This window comes from Plecotus auritus (genome assembly GCF_963455305.1).
Source record: "Plecotus auritus genome assembly, chromosome: 10".
In the NCBI taxonomy this organism is placed as follows: Eukaryota; Metazoa; Chordata; class Mammalia; order Chiroptera; family Vespertilionidae; genus Plecotus; species Plecotus auritus.
This window is the reverse complement of record NC_137785.1, coordinates 5298904-5323646: the sequence shown is the minus strand read 5'-3', so window position 1 is coordinate 5323646 and position 24743 is coordinate 5298904. Positions and strand designations below refer to the sequence as shown.

The 24743-nt window shown below is 56.7% G+C and overlaps 2 protein-coding genes across 2 annotated transcripts in view; both read right to left on the bottom strand.

The window, feature by feature from the left end:
* LOC308235316 (immunoglobulin superfamily member 1-like) overlaps positions 1 to 24743 on the bottom strand; it is a gene marked incomplete at its 3' end in the record, with an annotated part of 87242 nt that overhangs the window by 23399 nt on the left and 39100 nt on the right. The window lies entirely within an intron of this gene.
* Positions 1031 to 24200, bottom strand: LOC308235232 (immunoglobulin superfamily member 1-like). The gene is given in 24 exon segments (XM_080644015.1): positions 1031 to 2086; positions 2649 to 2948; positions 3247 to 3528; positions 3750 to 4055; positions 4209 to 4496; positions 6273 to 6575; positions 6828 to 7124; positions 7341 to 7643; positions 7789 to 8076; positions 8236 to 8283; positions 8286 to 8321; positions 8324 to 8382; positions 8384 to 8448; positions 17329 to 17390; positions 17953 to 18252; positions 18551 to 18832; positions 19054 to 19359; positions 19513 to 19800; positions 21577 to 21879; positions 22132 to 22428; positions 22645 to 22947; positions 23093 to 23380; positions 23540 to 23575; positions 23695 to 24200. Coding segments are annotated over 24 exon segments (5196 nt in total). The 5' UTR covers positions 23729 to 24200; the 3' UTR covers positions 1031 to 1964.

Below are 24743 nucleotides of genomic sequence, written 5' to 3'. Positions count from 1 at the left end.
AGGGGGACATCTGTAATACTTTCAACAATAAAGGTACATTTTTTAAGAAAAGAGTTTGGAGCAGCAGCCCCACAGCATCCTTGTCAATGGCGGTCCAGCTTATTGCAGCCTCAGCACAGGCAGCAGAGAAACAGCCAACCTGCATGAGCACCAGAGGCCGAGCAGCCTGCAGTCTGAGCAAGATGTGCTCATGACATGCTACTTCCTGGTGGGACTGATGGAAATGGAGTGATGGCTGATGGGAATGGAGGGGAGACTGATGGGAATGGAGGGGGAATGATGGGAATGGAGTGATGGCTGATGGGAATGGAGGGGAGAATGATGGGAATGGAGTGATGGCTGATTGGAATGGAGGGGAGAATGATGGGAATGGAGTGGGGACTGAGGGGAATGGAGTGGAGTGGTGGGTAAAGGGATGGTTTGGGGACTGGTGAGAATAGAGTGGGGGCTGATGGGAGTGGCTTGGTGACGGCAGCTGCCAAGGAAAAATTTGTTCTGGATTTAACAGCGACAGACACTAAAAGAAGATCCATCAATTGTAGAATCCAGGTCACTGGCAGATCCAGGTGCAGATCCAGACTTGGGTTTCCAGTTTGATTTTTTTGTTGGCAGTGATCCTTTCGAGGACGATCCTTTTGGGGAAATGGATCTGTTTGAAGGTGATCATTTCAAAGATCAGACAGCTCTCTCAGGCAATCTTCTCCTGACCCTGTGACCATGTGTGGTGTTGAGCCTTTCACGCAGCCGGCATCAGCAGTGACCCTTCGGTGGAAACCCTGAGGCACCGTGATCCTATCGATCCAGGTGCAACCGATGGTGTTGCAGCTAGTGATTGGCCCACAGACCCGTTCACCAATATTAACAATGGTGGGAACGATTCCTATTGGAAATGCATGCATGACCTCCAAACTGACTGATGTACATGTATAAAACAAGTAAATCTGAATCGATTTAAAACTGGTCTGGAAAATTTTTAAAAAGCTACTTAAAACAAACGTTATGTAGTACTTAAATAAAATGATGCCAAGAATTCAAAATTACTTTTTATCGCGATATTACCACTTTTGATCAAGATAGCAGAGGAAATAAAGGAAGTACTGAAATCCCCCCATGACCACAATAAAGGTGTGCCATCGGGAATAACGAAACTACAGAGCAAGAAGCACTGAGAACCAGCATTGGAATCCAGGTGAACAGCAGGTCCCAGGTAAGGACACAAAGAGGAAGCCGCATGGAGATGGTAGGAGGGCGGAGATGTGCAATGGGCTGGACCACGTGGAGCAGGTGTCTGGATTTTTTTACTTTTTACTTAGTTCTTCTTGGTTTAAAAATAATCCCTCAGCCCAGTAAGTGAGGCTCAGTGGTTGAACATCAACCTATGAGTCAGGAGGTCACTGGTTCAAATCCTGGTCAGGCACATGCCTGCGTGGCGGGCTCCATCCTCCAAAGGGGCAGTGCAGGAGGCAGCTGATGTTTTTTTTTCTCCTCAGTGTTTCTATTGTCTATCCCTCTCCTTTCGTCTCTCTCTAACATCAATAAAAACATAGTTAAAAAAGTAAAAATGAAATGAAATAAAAAACAATCCCAGGGTTATGAAGATACCATGTTTTTTTGTTTTTGGGGATGGATGTGGCCCAGCATGAAGGGGTGTAGAGATGTGAATCCAAACCAGCCATGTGGGACGGACCCTCACATCACAGGGTGAGAACAGAGGGCAGTGAAGGAGAGTCACCGAGGACAGGGGGGGAGGGAGAGCACCCCGGGCGGATGGAGGAGGCGTCCTCTACAGGGACATGGCCCATGTTCTCCTGCACCCAAACCTCGCCTAGCACGTCTTCACCCCTGTACGTTCTCAGCAGACAGTTTCCCCAATTATGGTCCATATTCTCTTTCAGCACCTCCTGGGGTCATCAGATGGGCTCCAAGGCTCCCCCAGTCTGAACGGTGCATTGTTGCCTCTGGGTTCACATCCTGGCTGCATCGTGGATCCTTCTGGTGTCATTTCGAGCCTGAAATAGCAGCACCCCGAGCAGCACCAGGACCAAGCCAGCCATGCCCATCCGGATGAGATTCTCCACTGTGTAGTCTTGGGGATGGGAAAACAGGAGTGGTAGGTAAAAAAGTCTCAGAGGTCAGGGCAGATTCAAATCTCTGGGATTCTAGTGTCTTTCCTGGGCTCCGACCTCCCCTTCACTTCAGCGTCCCAGTGACATCTGAACTCAGCACCTATTCTGAGATACCTTGTCAGAGCTGTGCCCCAGAACTGAGGATGAGAGAAGATATGATCAAAATTCAGAAATAACTAAGAGCTGTGTGTTCTGTGTTTCAGCCTGAGACTCAAGACCCCATGAGCTTGTTCCCCTAAACCTGACAGATCCCACGTTCTCAATAGCTGGGGACCAGGGTCCATGAAGGAGGGTTTGGTGTCAGGGTCTCCTGAATCTCAGGAGCATGAAGGGGTGAAAGTCTGGGCTGCGTCTCCTTCATCCCACCCCACCCAGGTCCCTCCTCTCTGAGGTCTGCATATTCATCCCCACCCTGTTCTGTGGAACCTCCTCCCCCTCCTTGTTTATTACTGTCACCCACACTGCTAGGGACAGGGCCATGAGCTGACTGCGCACAGAAAGGACAGGGTCAGGGCTCCTCACCTGAGACCACCAGCTCCAGGGGGTCACTGGGCTGGGACAGCAGGTAGGGGGAGGTGCTGTGGGAGCCATAGCACCTGTAGGTCCCCTGGTGGCCTGAGCTCACAGGACTGAGGGTGAAGTTGGCCTGAGAGGGTGCAGACGTGTCCTGCAGACTGAGGTGCTGGGGAGGGTCCAGCGACCCCTCCCTGTGCAGGTGGAAGGTGTCCAACCAGATCTCAGACCCACACTGCAGGGTCACGTTCACTCCCCTGGGCACTGAGGGTCCGGGCTGGGCTGAGAGGGAGGGTTTCCTGTACATTCCTGGGGAGAGGAAGGTTGTGGTGTACAGAGAGCCACCCTCCCCTCATGCCCTTGACCCTGAGATGAGGGACCTTGTCCTTCTCCACAGAATCTGTCACCCCTCTCAGCTCCTCTCAGTCCCCCTGGGGGGTGTCTTTTATCTCCATGACCCTCACCCCCTTTCTCCCTCCCTCCCCTAGACCTATGCCCAGCTCAGCCTCTGATCCAGGCTCCTCTCCTGGGCCCCATCACCCCCAGGTGACCCTGTGCCCAGAGCCCTGAGCAGACCCTCAGCAGAGGTGCAGGGCTGGCTCCTAACCTGCCACCAGGATGTCCAGGGGGGCGCTGGGGGCCGACCACGCAGAGGAGAGGTGGTGTCCACTGTAGCATCTGTACCGGCCCCCGTGGGTGCGGTTCACGGGGCCCAGGGGGAAGTCGGCGCTGGGCTGCCCATCGAGGCGCTGGGGGGGTGTGAGCCCCTCGTCCTTGGTCAGCGCGAATCTGTCAAAGCCGGCCTCCGCGTGGCACTGGAGGGTCAGGCTGTGTCCAGCCAGCACCAGCGCGCCTGGCTGGGCCGAGAGGGCGGGCTCCCTGTGCACACCTGGGAGGAGGGGACAGTGGCACCAGGGGACACCCCACATCGCCCACTGGGCCGCAGGGAGAGGTCTCCCATGTCCGTCCCTGAGCCTCCCGCCTGTGGGTCTGTCCCCAAGAGGCCAGTGTCACTGACCCCATGAGCCCAGGGCCCCAGTGGACACACAGCTCAGGTCAGTTATTTGGGCCCAGGAAACAGATGGAGATGCACCCGGGTCTGTCCCTCACCTGTGACCTCGATGTGCAGAGGGGCACTGGGCTGTGACCACACGTTGGGCTTGGAGCTGGAAGACCCATAGCATCTGTAGGTCCCCCCATGGGAGGGGCTCACGGGGCCCACAGGGAAGATGGCCTGCCACCTCCCAGCATGCATCCTCCATTCTGATTTCATGTGTCGGGGCGGGCCAGCCCCTCCCTCCTTCAGCAGATGGAAAGGGCCCGATATGAGCTGTGAGCTGCAGGAGAGGGACACGTTCCCTCCTGAGGCCACCACAGGGCCTGGCTGGGCTGAGAGGGTGGGTGCACCGCCCACTCCTGAGGGAGGAGATAGGGTCTGTGTTAAAGGGACCGTCACCCTCAAGCCACAGGGGTGTTTTGTGAGGGGTGGGGTCCCCTGAGGCCACACTTTACTCCCTCTGTCTGTGACCCGGAGCCCACAGTGGGGAGGGGACCCAGTGTCTCCCTTACCTGTCACCACCAGGAGCAGGGGGTCACTCCATTCTGAGAGTATGTCCCCAGTGGTGTAATATGCACACTGGTACAGCCCTGTGTGGGCTTGGGTCATGGCTCCAATGAGGAAACCGGCCTTGTTGCTGGAGTTCTGTGGGATCCTTGTTTCCCAGGGCTCAGAGCCCCTCTCTTTATACAGACCGTAGGCACTAGCCTGCAGAGACCCCTGACACCAGATGGTCACGGGGCTCCCCTTGGTGACGATGGGGCCTGGGTCAGCCCAGATGGAGGGTTTGGGGACGTCTCCTGGAAAGGAATCAGACCTGAAATGTCAGGAGTGTCCTTCTTCCCCCATGACATCATGAATGAGCTAGTGATGCCATTTAATGAGCACCTACTGTGTGCGCTGCACGTACTGGGTCTGTCACTCATCTCCTCTCACCTCGTAGCAGTCATTCACCAGGGATTGCTGACCCCAATACCCACTTCACTGAGGCTCAGAGAGGTTAACCATGTGCCCCAGGTCATCCAGCCTGGAAGGGGCAGGGCTGGGACTGGAACCCGGGACTGTGGGTTCCCTGTGCTGTCCTCACGCTGCCCCCAGGGGGACACCAGCTTCGTGCTCTGGGCTCCTCCTCTGCAGGGGCCTGTCCACGTCTCATCTGGAGCTGAGGGTCCTTCCTCATTACCCGCCCCAGCACAGCAGGGACAGGAGGGGCAGTGTGAGGGGTGGACTCTCCCGGGTCCATCTCCACCCTGTAGACCCTGACGCCCCCTTGGGAAGGTCGGGCTGGGCTGGGGGCTCTGCCTTCCTGAGCTCTGTGAGGCCCTTATGTCACCTCATCTCCCAGCAGCCTGTGAGCAGGATGGGACCAGATTTGAGCAGACAGGAACCCCACACTCATTGGAGAGAGGGGACCGCCCAGCCCCACAGCAGGAGCAGCAGAGCCAGGAGCTGAACCAGGGCTGATCCACTCTATTCCCTCCTCTGAGCTGAGCCTGAGCTGAGGGGGAGGATGGGGGCCCGGACCCTTGTCCTGCCTGTCCCTCCCTGTACAGTGTCACCGTCCCTGAGACAGAGGGGACAGGCCCCATAACATCACGTCCTGGGGCTTCCCTGTGAGCCCCTCTCCCAGGAGGTCAGGGCCAGAACCGACAGGAAATGGAAGATCTGGACAAGGATTCTCTCCTTTTACACCTGGAGACACTGAGGCCCAGGCAGGGGAAGGGCGGGTCCAAGTCAGCAAATTCAGATGTTCCTGAACCCCCGTATGGCTGAGCCCCTGTCCCCATGGAGGCACCCACCACCTCCCCAAAGAGAGCCTCACGGACCCTTCTGGGGGCCTGACTCCGTGGTGGGGAGCCGCTGCTCCTCAGAGCCTCCTGGGCATCAGGATGGCAGGTGAGGGGTGGGGCTGTCTTCTCCCCATTAGAGAACAGTCCCCCTCCTCCACCTGGGCCCCACATCTCCCTCAGCCATGCCCTCCCTACCTGGCCCCTGCCTCACTCCTGGGCAAGCCTGACTGTGTGGTGGGGGAGGGGTGAAACCTCCAGTCCCTGGAGCCCCATGGTTCCCTGAAATGTCTCCCTGACTCCCAGGCCCCCCCTGGGACACAAGCCTGTTCTTAAGTGTCTGGGCCGGGGCGGGGGTGGGAGGGGGGAGGATGCATTAGATCCTCTGAGAGACTCAGAACTGCCCTGGGGTGGTCAGTGCCTTCTCTGAGCAAATGGGACCCAGTGGTTCATCAGCTGTGGACATGGGCCCTGTGGGTGTGGGGGGTTGGGGTCCTAGAGGGTCCTGGGAGGGAGGACAGAAGGGAGTGAGGGTCTGGGGCTGACCCTAGAGTCTCTTCCTCTCTGAGATTCTCCTGCATCTGCCCTGTGGCCCCTCAGACCCTCCCACTGTCCACAGGCACCTTCAGGATCAGGTGAGGGGCAGGGATAGAGAGGGATTGGGGGGTCTCTGAGGGGCAGATCTCCTCTGGGTGATCATCCCTAGATCACCCACCGCTTTCAGCCCATGATCCTTCTGGGGACGGGACCCTGAGCTGACAGCACAGCAGACAGGGTCAGGGTCCTCACCTGAGACCAGGAGCGTCAGGGGCTCACTGGGGTGTGACAGCAGGAAGGGGGAGGTGCTCTGTGAGCTGTAGCACCTGTAGGTGCCCCCATGGGCTGAGGTCACAGGTCTCATGGAGAACTTCGCCTGGTACTGCCGAGCTCGGAGATCTGATCTCAGAAGCAGGGGGGCATCGGCTGCCCCCTCCTTGGACAGAAGGAAGGTGTCCCTTAGGCTCTGTGACTGACACAGCAGGGTCACGTTCTTTCCTGAGGCCACCCTGAGGCCTGGCTGCACTGAGAGGGATGGTCTCTCAGGCAGGTGTCCTAGAGAGAGGGAGGGAGGGTGAGGGCTGCCTGCCCACCTTGTTGTGACCTGAGAGTCACCAGGCCTCTCTCTGAGGACCCTCCTCTCTGTCTGTCTGTTTCTCTGAGTCTCCCCCTCTGCCCTCTCACCCCCTGCCTCTCTCTGTCTCCCTCCCTCCCTGGGGCCTCCACTGTCATTCTGGTCTCACCAGCTGAGACCCCAGCAGGGCCTGTGCGGAGTCTGGTCGCTGACTGATCCCACTGGCTCCTCACCTGCCACCAGGATGTCCAGTGGGTCACTGGGGGCCGACCACTCAGAGGAGAGGTTGTATCCACCGTAGCATCTGTACCGGCCCCCGTGGGAGCTGCTCACAGTGTCCAGGGGGAAGTGGGCCTGAGAGAGCCCAGCCTGGGGCTGCAGGACAAGGCTCTGGGGGAGGTCCTGTCCCCCCTCCTTGTGCAGAGCGAATCTGTCATAGCCGACATCAGAGCGACACTGGAGGGTCAGGCTCTGTCCAGAGGCCACGATGGGGCCCTGCTGGCTCAGGAGGGAGGGCTTCCCAGACTCACCTGGGGAGACCAGACGTGAATTACAGGGGCTGCTCCTCCGATAAACCCCTTTTCCTGGCCTGGCCCCCAGGTCTCACTGTCTCTCTCTGTGTCCCTAACCCAGGAGACCCTGTGCTCTCCTCACCCCACCCTGTCACATGGGGCTCCCCTCACAGCAAAGATTCCAATAATGTGTCTGGTGCCTCAATCCATGGATGAGACAATAATGGGACTCACCTGAGACCAGGAGCTCCAGGGCATTACTGGGGTATGAGCACACCTGGGGGCTGTTCCTGGAACAGCCATGGCATCTGAACCTCCACCTGTGGCTGGGGGTCACGGGGCCCACATGGAACAGGGCCTGGGACTGCCCACTGAGGTGTGTCTCTGAGTCCAGGGCCCCGGAGAGCCTGTGATCTCCTTCCTTAGTCAGAATGAACCTGTCAAATCCCTGCCATGAGCCACACTGGAGGGTCACATTCCCTCCTGAGGTCACAACAGGGCTGGGCAGGGCTGAGAGGCTGGGTTTGCTGTAGGCTCCTAGGAGAGGAGGAGGCAGCGTGTTAAATGGGCTCACACCTCCCTCATGTCCCCCAGGGCTGGGCTGTGAGAGGGAGACACCCTGAGAGCAGACCCCCTTCCTGTGGGCAGAGCCTGAGGCTGGGACCCCAGAGTGTCCTCTCACCTGTCGTCACCACCAGCTCCAGGGGCTCACTGCGCTCTGACCAGCCAGCAGAGCTGTCATAGGAACAGCGATATCTCCCTGCATCATGCTCTGTCATGTGTGTGATGGAGAAATTGGCCTTGTCCCCGGGCTCCTGTGGCTTCTGTGTTTTCCATAGTGCTGTGCTTCCCTCTTTGTCCAGACGGTACTCCTCAGCCCCTGGGGTCCCCTGACAGGTGATGGTCACTGGGCTCCCCCAGGGGATCACAGGGCCTGGCTCAGCCCAGAGGGTGGGCTTGGGGAGGGGCCCTGGAAGGAATCAGAAACTGGGTCACAGGGCATTCCCACCCCTGGTCCCCAGCTCTTGGTCCCAGATGCCCCCATCTGTCAGACAGATCCTGCCCTGCTGCCTGGGGTGGCCCTTGTCCCCAATAAGGAGGTGGATCTGGGACACCTGGGGAGACTCACCTGCCTGCACTGGGGTCCTGAGGCCCACACTCAGCCCTGGAAGAGAGTCCCTGTGAGAGATTTGCCCTGAACCCTGAGCAGCTCCCTCCTCCCCAGGAGCCTCCTGAGTCCTGGGGTCCAGACAGAGCAGGGATCCCCTCCCCCTCCCATCTCACCGAGGCAGAGCAGGGCCCTGAGGGTGGGCGTCATGTCGTCTTCTCCCTGTGGCCTCAGCTGAGCAGATGGAGGAGGGCACGGGGCCAGCAGGATGGACAGACACACGCATGGGTGGTGGTCACTTAGCGGCCGATCCTCTCTGTGTCACGTCAGCAGCCCACAGGCGAGGGCACAGCCTCTCTCTAGCAGCCTGGCTCTCATTTCATGGTGAAGCAGGAAATAGACCCGGAGCCTCCTGAGACGCCCCTTCCAGGTGAGGTGACCCAGGGCACGTCCTTCCCTGTCAGAGCCTCCCCCACGGGGTCTCCTTCCTCCTCAGCCCGTCCATCAGCACCTCCCTGGGGTCCTCACCAGGGACAGTGCCACCCGGGCCCTGGAGTCGCTTCAGGGAGACTTGGGTCCCTGTGGCCTGCAGAGCTCAGATCAGCAGGGACACACTCACCCTCTCCCTGTGCAGCTCAGGGCGCTGTCCCTGTGACAGTGAGCACAGAGGGAAATGCAGGGCAATAAGGGAAGGAAACAGGTCCCTTCTGGGGCCCCAGAATCTGGGTTTTCTTCCTATCACATGTTTCTTCATGAACTTCCCTTTTTCTCAGCCACAGTCTCCAGCCCCTCCTTCCTGGGAGCAAGCCTCAGGGTCATGTTCCCCCTCAGGGCCCCTGTTCCTGGGCAGAGCTGTTCCCCCGGGACCATGGTTTGTCCTAGACAGTAAGAAGCTGTTATTTGGGTTAGAACTTTGATTTGTTGATTAAACCCCCTGTATTTAAATACCTGTGTCCCACCTGCTTCCTGTGTGAACTGAGCAGTAATGTCTCAATCAGATGTTTTCTTCCATTTTTTTTTTTTTTTAACAAGAGATCACCCACTGTAATTTACTTATTCTTCAACGAGTTTAACTCCTGGAGGGTCACAGCGCTACACGGATTCAGGACCCAATGGTGTTAGCAGGACGGTTGCTCTGGAATTTGGCGGGAACCTTCCACTGTCTCCATGAGCACCAATTCCCACTCCTCGGGGGACTGTGGATTTGTGGGGTTTGCCACCAGGAGTCACTGTGCTGCTCTTTGCTTTGTACACGAACATATCTCTTACCCAGAGTTCAGTTTCATCTCCCGCACACACCTGCAGCTTTAAGGGCAGCTGTGAGCTCCCTCTGTCCCCAGACCTCGCCTGCAACCAGCAGGGCTGGTCCAAACCACAGCTTCCACCCGTGTTTGTGCTCATAGGAGTCCTGCTCCCAGCGGGCCCCATGTCCAGCGGCGGGAGCGCCACTCACGTACTTTTCTTCTTCCTTTTTCCCCAACAAGTTTTTTTAAAAAAACTTTATATATTTCAGAGAGGAAATGAGAGGGAGAGAGAAACATCAACGACGAGGGAGAATGACTGATTGGCTGCCTCCTGCTCGCCCCACACTGGGGATTGAGCCCCCATCTGGGCAGATGCCTGGACTGGGAGTTGAATCGTGACCTCCTGGTTCATAGGTCGACACCGAACCTCTGAGCCATCATGACAGGCTATTCCTCCAGTTTTGAAAGCTTGTTGTGTGGGCTTTGACTCGATATATCCTTCTCAGATGTCCGTCTTGCCTATCTGAATGCGCTTGCTCTGTCACAGTGTCTATGACACCAGTGTCCAATGTCCCGGGATTGTTCGGAAGACCTCGCTGCATACTGGGTGGGCCTGGAATTAATTAGGTGCGATGATTTCACTTCTCAGATGAAATTTTTAATACTTCAACGATGATTCAGGTATGCTATTCCTTCCAGAGGCCGTCTTGGAAAATAAATCCTCACGTCACACCAGGGCAGAGCGTGGCCCTGAGGGTGGGGGTCATGGGGTCTCCTCCCTCGGTTCCTGGCTGTGCAGATGGAGGAGACCAAGGTGCCATCAAAACGGTCCCACACAGGTGTGGCCACTGGGAGGCCGGCCCTCCTTGTCTCCGGGTTGTCACCTCAGCCGCCCCACAGGAAGGGGAACTGTGTCTCCCAGATGTTAGCTCTCATTTCCATGATGGATCAGGAAATAGACCCGGAGCCTCCTGAACTGCCCCTTGCAGGTAGGTGACCCTGTCAGAGCCTCCCCCACGGGGCCTCCTTCCTCCTCAGCCCGTCCATCAGCACCTCCCTGGGGTCCTCACCATGGACAGTGCCACCCGGGCCCTGGAGACGCTTCAGGAAGACGTGGGTCCCTGTGGCCTGCAGCGCTCAGATCAGCAGGGACACGCTCACCCTCTCCCTGTGCAGCTCAGGGCGCTGTCCCTGTGACAGTGAGCACAGAGGGAAATGCAGGGCAATAAGGGAAGGAAACAGGTCTCCCCCTCTGGCCCCAGACTGTGGTTCCCTTCCTATCACAGCCCCTGGTCAACTCCCCTTTCTTGCAACAGCATCCACGCCATCAGGGCGGGAACACACTCTGAGTCCCTCCTCCCCTCAGTGCCTTGTTCCTCAGGACGATCTCTCCTCCTTATCCCGGGATCCTGTCTCACAGTCAGTGGCAATAAGTGTGTTATTGCTCCGATTTGGGGAACAAAATGGATTATTTATTTATTTATTATTAAAAATTTATATATATTTTTATTTTAGCGATGAAGGGAGAGGGAGAGAGAGACAGAAACATCCATGATGAGGGAGAATCACTGACCGGCTGCCTCCTGCACGCCCCACAACCTGGGCATGTGCCCTGACCGAGAATTGAGCCTCAACCTTCTGGTTCATACATAGATCGATGCACAACCCCAGAGCCATGCTGGCTGGGCTGATTCTTATGTAAATAGTCCTCCATTGTCCATTAGGTGTGTGACCTTCACCCTCAATGTACAATCTCTTGAGTCTCAGTTATCTCTCATGCAGCACTTCGTCAAGATCCCAACTCTAAGCTTAGAGTGGTTGTGGGGTCGGTGCCGGGGGACCTGGAGGGAGCCATCCTGGTTTGTAGCCATCTGACTAAGCCTGTGAGGTGAGCCCTGAGCGGGGTTGTTCAGAACTCTGCAGGAATTGGATGATTGCTGTACCCACGTACAAATCCCCATCTGCTCCTGATGCTGAGAAAGGCTGTGCACACTGTTTCTGAAACATGTGGCCATCCTCAATGCCCAAGAAGAGAAGTGGAAGTTTTCCAGATGGAGAGGGAAGCAGAATAGACAACCACTGCGCGAGTTGAGTGGGTACTGTGCCCGGGTGCAGCCAGCAGTCATCAGCGTGGAGTTTCCCACCTCTGTGTGGACAGGAGAGGGACCCAGGGTGGCCACACACAGGGAGGGGATCTGGACTCAGGGTGAAAGTTGGAGCAGTGTTGCCCCCACCACGTGCTTTGGATATGGGTACTGGGGTCTCTCTACCCACAGACCCAGCCTATGGTCAGCACTGAACAACGTCTCCTTGAGCGTGTGAGACAGATTCAGTGCATTCCAGTGAGCATGGGCATCTGTCCTGGTGCGAGTGTGAGGCTCACCTTTGGCGTGGGCCCTGCTTGGCACATCACAGTCAGATGCTAACTTAGGGAGAGAGGACACCATGGGCCAGGGCTGATCCCACTCTCCACCTCTTTGTATCCTGAACATCAGCACAGCCTAGGGAGGGACTCTCTGTGGAGAAGCAGGAATGTGGGAGGGGAGCGTCCAATAGGAATGGACGTGAAAGAGAAATCCCAGGGGTAATGGGAGGGAAGGGCTTGCTTCCCCTGTACCCACCCCTTCCTCCCCGCCCCTGCCTACTTGTCCTTCTGTCCCCTCCCCTGCAGGATGGGGGCACCATGGCTGTGCTGACCCAGCTCTCCCTGACACAGTCATCAAGTGGGACCCCTTCATGTGAAAAATGCTACAGCCAGGGTGGTGCGGGCCATCCCTGAGGGTGTTGGCTGCTGCTGCTGCTGCTGCTGCTTTCCTGAACAGATCAGGCCCCCAGATCTGACACTTGGACAGGTTTGGGATTTTGCTGACCCAGAAGGCAAAGGTGTCCTGAGCAAAGGCAATTGTACGTCGCTCTGTGCCTTGTGTATGTACCCAGAATGCATTGCAGGTGTTTCTGAGCAACTTTAACGTGGATGTTCCTCCACCAACAGTTCACCACACCCATAGTCCCTTGCTGGAGGGAAGGACCTCTGCATTGGCTTCCAGTGGGCTGACATGGTGCCATGTTTGATCATTTTAAGCCCTGTACATGGATTTCTGTCTATGATAAAGGGAAACCAGCGTCGCTCACCTCGAATCTGCCTGTGGCTGCCCTTGGAAGTGTTTGGGAGCTGAGTGGTATTGTCCCTGGTGCGATGCTGATGGAGATGAGTCTGCAGGTGCCACGTGCTTGGAGAAGGGCACATTGGAGAAAGCCCCTGGGCCCATGTCCTGGCCTCCAGCCTTGTGCCACCTGCTAAGAGGAAAGCGTGGGTGGTATGCCCTGCAGAAAAGCTAAAGAGGATGGCATCTTCCTGGACACTGATAAGGACATGGATGAGTTTGTGTCTGGAAGGGAAGTTTGTGCGATCTTCCTGGAGACAGGTTTAGCTTCTACCTGCTATGCCTATCTTTGGGTGTTATGTGACTCCATGGGAAGCTTTCAAAGGACATGTTTTCCTTGGCTTTTCACTCAGTCAATCAGAAGTTAATGAAGGGCATTGATCCTCCTCACATTTTTTTTCCTGAGATGCTGTCACCAGCAGAAAGGGCCAGCTTACCAAAGAGCATCATAGGATCCAGTCCTGCTACAGATTTCTCTGCTATTAAGGAGCCAGATGCCCTTAACAATGATACCATTGACCTAAAGAGGGAAAAGATAATGTGCAAGAGGACCTTAAGGAGAAAGAAGATACTCTATTTAACATTAATTCTCACCCGAGGACATGCTTAGAGAGAGGGAGGAGAGAAGGAGACAGAGCAACATGGATGTGAAAGGGAAGCATTGATCAGTTGCCTTCTGCACGTACCCTGACCAGGGATTGAACCCACAGCCCAGGTGTGTGTCCTGACCTGGAGTTGAATCAGCAGCCTTTCACTGCACAGGATAATGCTCCATCAACTGGGCTCCTCCAGCTGGGGGAAAGATATACTCTTCAACAGAGAATAGTGTGGGCCCGGGTCTTCAGGATGAACTTCAAAGGGCAAATGCTAATCTTCAAAGACTCCAGTCCCACAAACAGTAAGGACCGGGTCTCCTTAATGGGCTGGATGAGCAGGAAGCTCTGCTGCAGGAGCAACTCAGGGGGTCGGAGGGAAGTGCACTGAGGAGGCCCAGCTGGTCACATCACTGAAAGCTGAAGGAACTAGTCAAGAGTCGCAGATCTGCACTTCTGAGGAAGAGCTGGCCCAACTATAGGGAAGAGTGGAGTGGCCTACCACAAGGAACAGCAGGATTGGAGGAGAGTGTGGAGTCAGGGAAGGACCAGGTGAGACCTCCTCAGGGGTACCTGCAAGGTTCACAGCAGGAAATCCGTTCAATGCAAATGAAACAGATGGGAATGAAAGAGCTGGAAACCCCTAGTAATCAATGAAATTGGTGCAGTCACCGATCCTCAGAGAGATGCAAATTCAAATGAAAATGCGGTATCACCTCACCTGTCAGAATGCCTACCATTAACAAATCAACAAAGAAAAGGTAAGGCTGTGGAGAATAGGGAGTCCTAGTACATGGCTGGTGGGAATGCACAGTGGTGCAACCACTGTGGAAAACAGTATGGAGTTTCCTGAAAAAATTAAAAATGGAACTGCCATTTGACTCAGTGATCCCACTTCTAGGAATATATTGCAAGGAACCCTAAACACTAATCCAAAAGAACATATATACCTGTTTGTACATAGCAGCACTATTTACTAGGATCTGGAAACAGCCCAAGTGCCCTTTAGTAGGTGAATGGATAGAAAATAGCTGTGGTACATTTACACCATGGAATACTATGCAGCTGTAAAATAGAAGGATCTCTTGCCCTTTGAGACAGCATTAAAGAACCTTGAGTGTATTGAGAAAGCATGGAGGGACTTGGAGGCAAATAAGCCAGTTAGAGAGAGATCAGTATCACATGATCTCACTCATATAGAACCTAATGAACAAAATAAACTGATGAATAAAATAGATCCAGAGACATAGAGGCATAGAGCAGGCTGAAAAATCTCAGAGGGAAGCCTGTAGTGAGTGGATGGATTGTGAGAGATTCACCAGGGAAGTTATCTATACTAATAAAAGGGTAATATGCTAATTAGACTGGGAGACCTTTCTGGGGACCTTCTGGATGTTCTTCTGGACAAAGCCAGGGTGGCGGGGCCCAGGTAGAGGCCGTTAGAGACCAAGAGGGGAGGTCAGTTGTGGGTGATCAGGCCAGGATGGGACAGCAGTTGTGGGTGATCAGGCTGATGGGGGGCAGGGCTGTTGGGGTAAGCAGACCAGCAGAAGGGCCAGTTGGGCGTGAGCAGGCCATCAGTGGGGGTCATTTGTAGGTGATCAGGACTGCTGGGGGGGGGCAGTTTGGAGTGAGTAGGCCAGCAGGGGGCAGTTGGGGGTGAGCAGGCCAGTGCGGAGGGCTGGTGGGGGCGAGCAGGTCAGCAGGGGGGCAGTTGGGGGTGATCAGGCTGGTGGGGGGTGCAGTTGGGGGCGAGCAGGCCGGCAGGCAGAGTGGTTAGGGGTAATCAGGCAGACAGGCAGGCAGGTGAGCGGTTAGGAGCCATCAGTCCCAGATTGCAAGAGGGATGTCCGACTGCCGGTTTAGGCCCGATCCCTGTAAATTGGCAGTAGGGCATCCTTCGAGGGGTCCCAGATTGGAGAGGGTGCAGGCCCGGTTGAGGGACACCCCCCCACCCCATGCACGAATTTCCTTCACCGGGCCACTAGAATGCACATATGCAAATATACACAGCCCATGGACACAGACAATAGTGTGGTAAAGGCCTGGGAAGGGGACCTGTGGGGGTGGAAGGAGTCAGTGGGGAGAAAAGGGGGACATCTGTAATACTTTCAACAATAAAGGTACATTTTTTAAGAAAAGAGTTTGGAGCAGCAGCCCCAAGCATCCTTGTCAATGGTGGTCCAGCTTATTGCAACCTCAGCACAGGCAGCAGAGAAACAGCCAACCTGCATGAGCACCAGAGGCCGAGCAGCCTGGAGTCTGAGCAAGATGTGCTCATGACATGCTACTTCCTGGTGCGACTGATGGAAATGGAGTGATGGCTGATGGGAATGGAGGGGAGACTGATGGGAATGGAGGGGGAATGATGGGAATGGAGTGATGGCTGATGGGAATGGAGGGGAGAATGATGGGAATGGAGTGATGGCTGATTGGAATGGAGGGGAGAATGATGGGAATGGAGTGGGGACTGAGGGGAATGGAGTGGAGTGGTGGGTAAAGGGATGGTTTGGGGACTGGTGAGAATAGAGTGGGGGCTGATGGGAGTGGCTTGGTGACGGCAGCTGCCAAGGAAAAATTTGTTCTGGATTTAACAGCGACAGACACTAAAAGAAGATCCATCAATTGTAGAATCCAGGTCACTGGCAGATCCAGGTGCAGATCCAGACTTGGGTTTCCAGTTTGATTTTTTTGTTGGCAGTGATCCTTTCGAGGACGATCCTTTTGGGGAAATGGATCTGTTTGAAGGTGATCATTTCAAAGATCAGACAGCTCTCTCAGGCAATCTTCTCCTGACCCTGTGACCATGTGTGGTGTTGAGCCTTTCACGCAGCCGGCATCAGCAGTGACCCTTCGGTGGAAACCCTGAGGCACCGTGATCCTATCGATCCAGGTGCAACCGATGGTGTTGCAGCTAGTGATTGGCCCACAGACCCGTTCACCAATATTAACAATGGTGGGAACGATTCCTATTGGAAATGCATGCATGACCTCCAAACTGACTGATGTACATGTATAAAACAAGTAAATCTGAATCGATTTAAAACTGGTCTGGAAAATTTTTAAAAAGCTACTTAAAACAAACGTTATGTAGTACTTAAATAAAATGATGCCAAGAATTCAAAATTACTTTTTATCGCGATATTACCACTTTTGATCAAGATAGCAGAGGAAATAAAGGAAGTACTGAAATCCCCCCATGACCACAATAAAGGTGTGCCATCGGGAATAACGAAACTACAGAGCAAGAAGCACTGAGAACCAGCATTGGAATCCAGGTGAACAGCAGGTCCCAGGTAAGGACACAAAGAGGAAGCCGCATGGAGATGGTAGGAGGGCGGAGATGTGCAATGGGCTGGACCACGTGGAGCAGGTGTCTGGATTTTTTTACTTTTTACTTAGTTCTTCTTGGTTTAAAAATAATCCCTCAGCCCAGTAAGTGAGGCTCAGTGGTTGAACATCAACCTATGAGTCAGGAGGTCACTGGTTCAAATCCTGGTCAGGCACATGCCTGCGTGGCGGGCTCCATCCTCCAAAGGGGCAGTGCAGGAGGCAGCTGATGTTTTTTTTTCTCCTCAGTGTTTCTATTGTCTATCCCTCTCCTTTCGTCTCTCTCTAACATCAATAAAAACATAGTTAAAAAAGTAAAAATGAAATGAAATAAAAAACAATCCCAGGGTTATGAAGATACCATGTTTTTTTGTTTTTGGGGATGGATGTGGCCCAGCATGAAGGGGTGTAGAGATGTGAATCCAAACCAGCCATGTGGGACGGACCCTCACATCACAGGGTGAGAACAGAGGGCAGTGAAGGAGAGTCACCGAGGACAGGGGGGGAGGGAGAGCACCCCGGGCGGATGGAGGAGGCGTCCTCTACAGGGACATGGCCCATGTTCTCCTGCACCCAAACCTCGCCTAGCACGTCTTCACCCCTGTACGTTCTCAGCAGACAGTTTCCCCAATTATGGTCCATATTCTCTTTCAGCACCTCCTGGGGTCATCAGATGGGCTCCAAGGCTCCCCCAGTCTGAACGGTGCATTGTTGCCTCTGGGTTCACATCCTGGCTGCATCGTGGATCCTTCTGGTGTCATTTCGAGCCTGAAATAGCAGCACCCCGAGCAGCACCAGGACCAAGCCAGCCATGCCCATCCGGATGAGATTCTCCACTGTGTAGTCTTGGGGATGGGAAAACAGGAGTGGTAGGTAAAAAAGTCTCAGAGGTCAGGGCAGATTCAAATCTCTGGGATTCTAGTGTCTTTCCTGGGCTCCGACCTCCCCTTCACTTCAGCGTCCCAGTGACATCTGAACTCAGCACCTATTCTGAGATACCTTGTCAGAGCTGTGCCCCAGAACTGAGGATGAGAGAAGATATGATCAAAATTCAGAAATAACTAAGAGCTGTGTGTTCTGTGTTTCAGCCTGAGACTCAAGACCCCATGAGCTTGTTCCCCTAAACCTGACAGATCCCACGTTCTCAATAGCTGGGGACCAGGGTCCATGAAGGAGGGTTTGGTGTCAGGGTCTCCTGAATCTCAGGAGCATGAAGGGGTGAAAGTCTGGGCTGCGTCTCCTTCATCCCACCCCACCCAGGTCCCTCCTCTCTGAGGTCTGCATATTCATCCCCACCCTGTTCTGTGGAACCTCCTCCCCCTCCTTGTTTATTACTGTCACCCACACTGCTAGGGACAGGGCCATGAGCTGACTGCGCACAGAAAGGACAGGGTCAGGGCTCCTCACCTGAGACCACCAGCTCCAGGGGGTCACTGGGCTGGGACAGCAGGTAGGGGGAGGTGCTGTGGGAGCCATAGCACCTGTAGGTCCCCTGGTGGCCTGAGCTCACAGGACTGAGGGTGAAGTTGGCCTGAGAGGGTGCAGACGTGTCCTGCAGACTGAGGTGCTGGGGAGGGTCCAGCGACCCCTCCCTGTGCAGGTGGAAGGTGTCCAACCAGATCTCAGACCCACACTGCAGGGTCACGTTCACTCCCCTGGGCACTGAGGGTCCGGGCTGGGCTGAGAGGGAGGGTTTCCTGTACATTCCTGGGGAGAGGAAGGTTGTGGTGTACAGAGAGCCACCCTCCCCTCATGCCCTTGACCCTGAGATGAGGGACCTTGTCCTTCTCCACAGAATCTGTCACCCCTCTCAGCTCCTCTCAGTCCCCCTGGGGGGTGTCTTTTATCTCCATGACCCTCACCCCCTTTCTCCCTCCCTCCCCTAGACCTATGCCCAGCTCAGCCTCTGATCCAGGCTCCTCTCCTGGGCCCCATCACCCCCAGGTGACCCTGTGCCCAGAGCCCTGAGCAGACCCTCAGCAGAGGTGCAGGGCTGGCTCCTAACCTGCCACCAGGATGTCCAGGGGGGCGCTGGGGGCCGACCACGCAGAGGAGAGGTGGTGTCCACTGTAGCATCTGTACCGGCCCCCGTGGGTGCGGTTCACGGGGCCCAGGGGGAAGTCGGCGCTGGGCTGCCCATCGAGGCGCTGGGGGGGTGTGAGCCCCTCGTCCTTGGTCAGCGCGAATCTGTCAAAGCCGGCCTCCGCGTGGCACTGGAGGGTCAGGCTGTGTCCAGCCAGCACCAGCGCGCCTGGCTGGGCCGAGAGGGCGGGCTCCCTGTGCACACCTGGGAGGAGGGGACAGTGGCACCAGGGGACACCCCACATCGCCCACTGGGCCGCAGGGAGAGGTCTCCCATGTCCGTCCCTGAGCCTCCCGCCTGTGGGTCTGTCCCCAAGAGGCCAGTGTCACTGACCCCATGAGCCCAGGGCCCCAGTGGACACACAGCTCAGGTCAGTTATTTGGGCCCAGGAAACAGATGGAGATGCACCCGGGTCTGTCCCTCACCTGTGACCTCGATGTGCAGAGGGGCACTGGGCTGTGACCACACGTTGGGCTTGGAGCTGGAAGACCCATAGCATCTGTAGGTCCCCCCATGGGAGGGGCTCACGGGGCCCACAGGGAAGATGGCCTGCCACCTCCCAGCATGCATCCTCCATTCTGATTTCATGTGTCGGGGCGGGCCAGCCCCTCCCTCCTTCAGCAGATGGAAAGGGCCCGATATGAGCTGTGAGCTGCAGGAGAGGGACACGTTCCCTCCTGAGGCCACCACAGGGCCTGGCTGGGCTGAGAGGGTGGGTGCACCGCCCACTCCTGAGGGAGGAGATAGGGTCTGTGTTAAAGGGACCGTCACCCTCAAGCCACAGGGGTGTTTTGTGAGGGGTGGGGTCCCCTGAGGCCACACTTTACTCCCTCTGTCTGTGACCCGGAGCCCACAGTGGGGAGGGGACCCAGTGTCTCCCTTACCTGTCACCACCAGGAGCAGGGGGTCACTCCATTCTGAGAGTATGTCCCCAGTGGTGTAATATGCACACTGGTACAGCCCTGTGTGGGCTTGGGTCATGGCTCCAATGAGGAAACCGGCCTTGTTGCTGGAGTTCTGTGGGATCCTTGTTTCCCAGGGCTCAGAGCCCCTCTCTTTATACAGACCGTAGGCACTAGCCTGCAGAGACCCCTGACACCAGATGGTCACGGGGCTCCCCTTGGTGACGATGGGGCCTGGGTCAGCCCAGATGGAGGGTTTGGGGACGTCTCCTGGAAAGGAATCAGACCTGAAATGTCAGGAGTGTCCTTCTTCCCCCATGACATCATGAATGAGCTAGTGATGCCATTTAATGAGCACCTACTGTGTGCGCTGCACGTACTGGGTCTGTCACTCATCTCCTCTCACCTCGTAGCAGTCATTCACCAGGGATTGCTGACCCCAATACCCACTTCACTGAGGCTCAGAGAGGTTAACCATGTGCCCCAGGTCATCCAGCCTGGAAGGGGCAGGGCTGGGACTGGAACCCGGGACTGTGGGTTCCCTGTGCTGTCCTCACGCTGCCCCCAGGGGGACACCAGCTTCGTGCTCTGGGCTCCTCCTCTGCAGGGGCCTGTCCACGTCTCATCTGGAGCTGAGGGTCCTTCCTCATTACCCGCCCCAGCACAGCAGGGACAGGAGGGGCAGTGTGAGGGGTGGACTCTCCCGGGTCCATCTCCACCCTGTAGACCCTGACGCCCCCTTGGGAAGGTCGGGCTGGGCTGGGGGCTCTGCCTTCCTGAGCTCTGTGAGGCCCTTATGTCACCTCATCTCCCAGCAGCCTGTGAGCAGGATGGGACCAGATTTGAGCAGACAGGAACCCCACACTCATTGGAGAGAGGGGACCGCCCAGCCCCACAGCAGGAGCAGCAGAGCCAGGAGCTGAACCAGGGCTGATCCACTCTATTCCCTCCTCTGAGCTGAGCCTGAGCTGAGGGGGAGGATGGGGGCCCGGACCCTTGTCCTGCCTGTCCCTCCCTGTACAGTGTCACCGTCCCTGAGACAGAGGGGACAGGCCCCATAACATCACGTCCTGGGGCTTCCCTGTGAGCCCCTCTCCCAGGAGGTCAGGGCCAGAACCGACAGGAAATGGAAGATCTGGACAAGGATTCTCTCCTTTTACACCTGGAGACACTGAGGCCCAGGCAGGGGAAGGGCGGGTCCAAGTCAGCAAATTCAGATGTTCCTGAACCCCCGTATGGCTGAGCCCCTGTCCCCATGGAGGCACCCACCACCTCCCCAAAGAGAGCCTCACGGACCCTTCTGGGGGCCTGACTCCGTGGTGGGGAGCCGCTGCTCCTCAGAGCCTCCTGGGCATCAGGATGGCAGGTGAGGGGTGGGGCTGTCTTCTCCCCATTAGAGAACAGTCCCCCTCCTCCACCTGGGCCCCACATCTCCCTCAGCCATGCCCTCCCTACCTGGCCCCTGCCTCACTCCTGGGCAAGCCTGACTGTGTGGTGGGGGAGGGGTGAAACCTCCAGTCCCTGGAGCCCCATGGTTCCCTGAAATGTCTCCCTGACTCCCAGGCCCCCCCTGGGACACAAGCCTGTTCTTAAGTGTCTGGGCCGGGGCGGGGGTGGGAGGGGGGAGGATGCATTAGATCCTCTGAGAGACTCAGAACTGCCCTGGGGTGGTCAGTGCCTTCTCTGAGCAAATGGGACCCAGTGGTTCATCAGCTGTGGACATGGGCCCTGTGGGTGTGGGGGGTTGGGGTCCTAGAGGGTCCTGGGAGGGAGGACAGAAGGGAGTGAGGGTCTGGGGCTGACCCTAGAGTCTCTTCCTCTCTGAGATTCTCCTGCATCTGCCCTGTGGCCCCTCAGACCCTCCCACTGTCCACAGGCACCTTCAGGATCAGGTGAGGGGCAGGGATAGAGAGGGATTGGGGGGTCTCTGAGGGGCAGATCTCCTCTGGGTGATCATCCCTAGATCACCCACCGCTTTCAGCCCATGATCCTTCTGGGGACGGGACCCTGAGCTGACAGCACAGCAGACAGGGTCAGGGTCCTCACCTGAGACCAGGAGCGTCAGGGGCTCACTGGGGTGTGACAGCAGGAAGGGGGAGGTGCTCTGTGAGCTGTAGCACCTGTAGGTGCCCCCATGGGCTGAGGTCACAGGTCTCATGGAGAACTTCGCCTGGTACTGCCGAGCTCGGAGATCTGATCTCAGAAGCAGGGGGGCATCGGCTGCCCCCTCCTTGGACAGAAGGAAGGTGTCCCTTAGGCTCTGTGACTGACACAGCAGGGTCACGTTCTTTCCTGAGGCCACCCTGAGGCCTGGCTGCACTGAGAGGGATGGTCTCTCAGGCAGGTGTCCTAGAGAGAGGGAGGGAGGGTGAGGGCTGCCTGCCCACCTTGTTGTGACCTGAGAGTCACCAGGCCTCTCTCTGAGGACCCTCCTCTCTGTCTGTCTGTTTCTCTGAGTCTCCCCCTCTGCCCTCTCACCCCCTGCCTCTCTCTGTCTCCCTCCCTCCCTGGGGCCTCCACTGTCATTCTGGTCTCACCAGCTGAGACCCCAGCAGGGCCTGTGCGGAGTCTGGTCGCTGACTGATCCCACTGGCTCCTCACCTGCCACCAGGATGTCCAGTGGGTCACTGGGGGCCGACCACTCAGAGGAGAGGTTGTATCCACCGTAGCATCTGTACCGGCCCCCGTGGGAGCTGCTCACAGTGTCCAGGGGGAAGTGGGCCTGAGAGAGCCCAGCCTGGGGCTGCAGGACAAGGCTCTGGGGGAGGTCCTGTCCCCCCTCCTTGTGCAGAGCGAATCTGTCATAGCCGACATCAGAGCGACACTGGAGGGTCAGGCTCTGTCCAGAGGCCACGATGGGGCCCTGCTGGCTCAGGAGGGAGGGCTTCCCAGACTCACCTGGGGAGACCAGACGTGAATTACAGGGGCTGCTCCTCCGATAAACCCCTTTTCCTGGCCTGGCCCCCAGGTCTCACTGTCTCTCTCTGTGTCCCTAACCCAGGAGACCCTGTGCTCTCCTCACCCCACCCTGTCACATGGGGCTCCCCTCACAGCAAAGATTCCAATAATGTGTCTGGTGCCTCAATCCATGGATGAGACAATAATGGGACTCACCTGAGACCAGGAGCTCCAGGGCATTACTGGGGTATGAGCACACCTGGGGGCTGTTCCTGGAACAGCCATGGCATCTGAACCTCCACCTGTGGCTGGGGGTCACGGGGCCCACATGGAACAGGGCCTGGGACTGCCCACTGAGGTGTGTCTCTGAGTCCAGGGCCCCGGAGAGCCTGTGATCTCCTTCCTTAGTCAGAATGAACCTGTCAAATCCCTGCCATGAGCCACACTGGAGGGTCACATTCCCTCCTGAGGTCACAACAGGGCTGGGCAGGGCTGAGAGGCTGGGTTTGCTGTAGGCTCCTAGGAGAGGAGGAGGCAGCGTGTTAAATGGGCTCACACCTCCCTCATGTCCCCCAGGGCTGGGCTGTGAGAGGGAGACACCCTGAGAGCAGACCCCCTTCCTGTGGGCAGAGCCTGAGGCTGGGACCCCAGAGTGTCCTCTCACCTGTCGTCACCACCAGCTCCAGGGGCTCACTGCGCTCTGACCAGCCAGCAGAGCTGTCATAGGAACAGCGATATCTCCCTGCATCATGCTCTGTCATGTGTGTGATGGAGAAATTGGCCTTGTCCCCGGGCTCCTGTGGCTTCTGTGTTTTCCATAGTGCTGTGCTTCCCTCTTTGTCCAGACGGTACTCCTCAGCCCCTGGGGTCCCCTGACAGGTGATGGTCACTGGGCTCCCCCAGGGGATCACAGGGCCTGGCTCAGCCCAGAGGGTGGGCTTGGGGAGGGGCCCTGGAAGGAATCAGAAACTGGGTCACAGGGCATTCCCACCCCTGGTCCCCAGCTCTTGGTCCCAGATGCCCCCATCTGTCAGACAGATCCTGCCCTGCTGCCTGGGGTGGCCCTTGTCCCCAATAAGGAGGTGGATCTGGGACACCTGGGGAGACTCACCTGCCTGCACTGGGGTCCTGAGGCCCACACTCAGCCCTGGAAGAGAGTCCCTGTGAGAGATTTGCCCTGAACCCTGAGCAGCTCCCTCCTCCCCAGGAGCCTCCTGAGTCCTGGGGTCCAGACAGAGCAGGGATCCCCTCCCCCTCCCATCTCACCGAGGCAGAGCAGGGCCCTGAGGGTGGGCGTCATGTCGTCTTCTCCCTGTGGCCTCAGCTGAGCAGATGGAGGAGGGCACGGGGCCAGCAGGATGGACAGACACACGCATGGGTGGTGGTCACTTAGCGGCCGATCCTCTCTGTGTCACGTCAGCAGCCCACAGGCGAGGGCACAGCCTCTCTCTAGCAGCCTGGCTCTCATTTCATGGTGAAGCAGGAAATAGACCCGGAGCCTCCTGAGACGCCCCTTCCAGGTGAGGTGACCCAGGGCACGTCCTTCCCTGTCAGAGCCTCCCCCACGGGGTCTCCTTCCTCCTCAGCCCGTCCATCAGCACCTCCCTGGGGTCCTCACCAGGGACAGTGCCACCCGGGCCCTGGAGTCGCTTCAGGGAGACTTGGGTCCCTGTGGCCTGCAGAGCTCAGATCAGCAGGGACACACTCACCCTCTCCCTGTGCAGCTCAGGGCGCTGTCCCTGTGACAGTGAGCACAGAGGGAAATGCAGGGCAATAAGGGAAGGAAACAGGTCCCTTCTGGGGCCCCAGAATCTGGGTTTTCTTCCTATCACATGTTTCTTCATGAACTTCCCTTTTTCTCAGCCACAGTCTCCAGCCCCTCCTTCCTGGGAGCAAGCCTCAGGGTCATGTTCCCCCTCAGGGCCCCTGTTCCTGGGCAGAGCTGTTCCCCCGGGACCATGGTTTGTCCTAGACAGTAAGAAGCTGTTATTTGGGTTAGAACTTTGATTTGTTGATTAAACCCCCTGTATTTAAATACCTGTGTCCCACCTGCTTCCTGTGTGAACTGAGCAGTAATGTCTCAATCAGATGTTTTCTTCCATTTTTTTTTTTTTTTAACAAGAGATCACCCACTGTAATTTACTTATTCTTCAACGAGTTTAACTCCTGGAGGGTCACAGCGCTACACGGATTCAGGACCCAATGGTGTTAGCAGGACGGTTGCTCTGGAATTTGGCGGGAACCTTCCACTGTCTCCATGAGCACCAATTCCCACTCCTCGGGGGACTGTGGATTTGTGGGGTTTGCCACCAGGA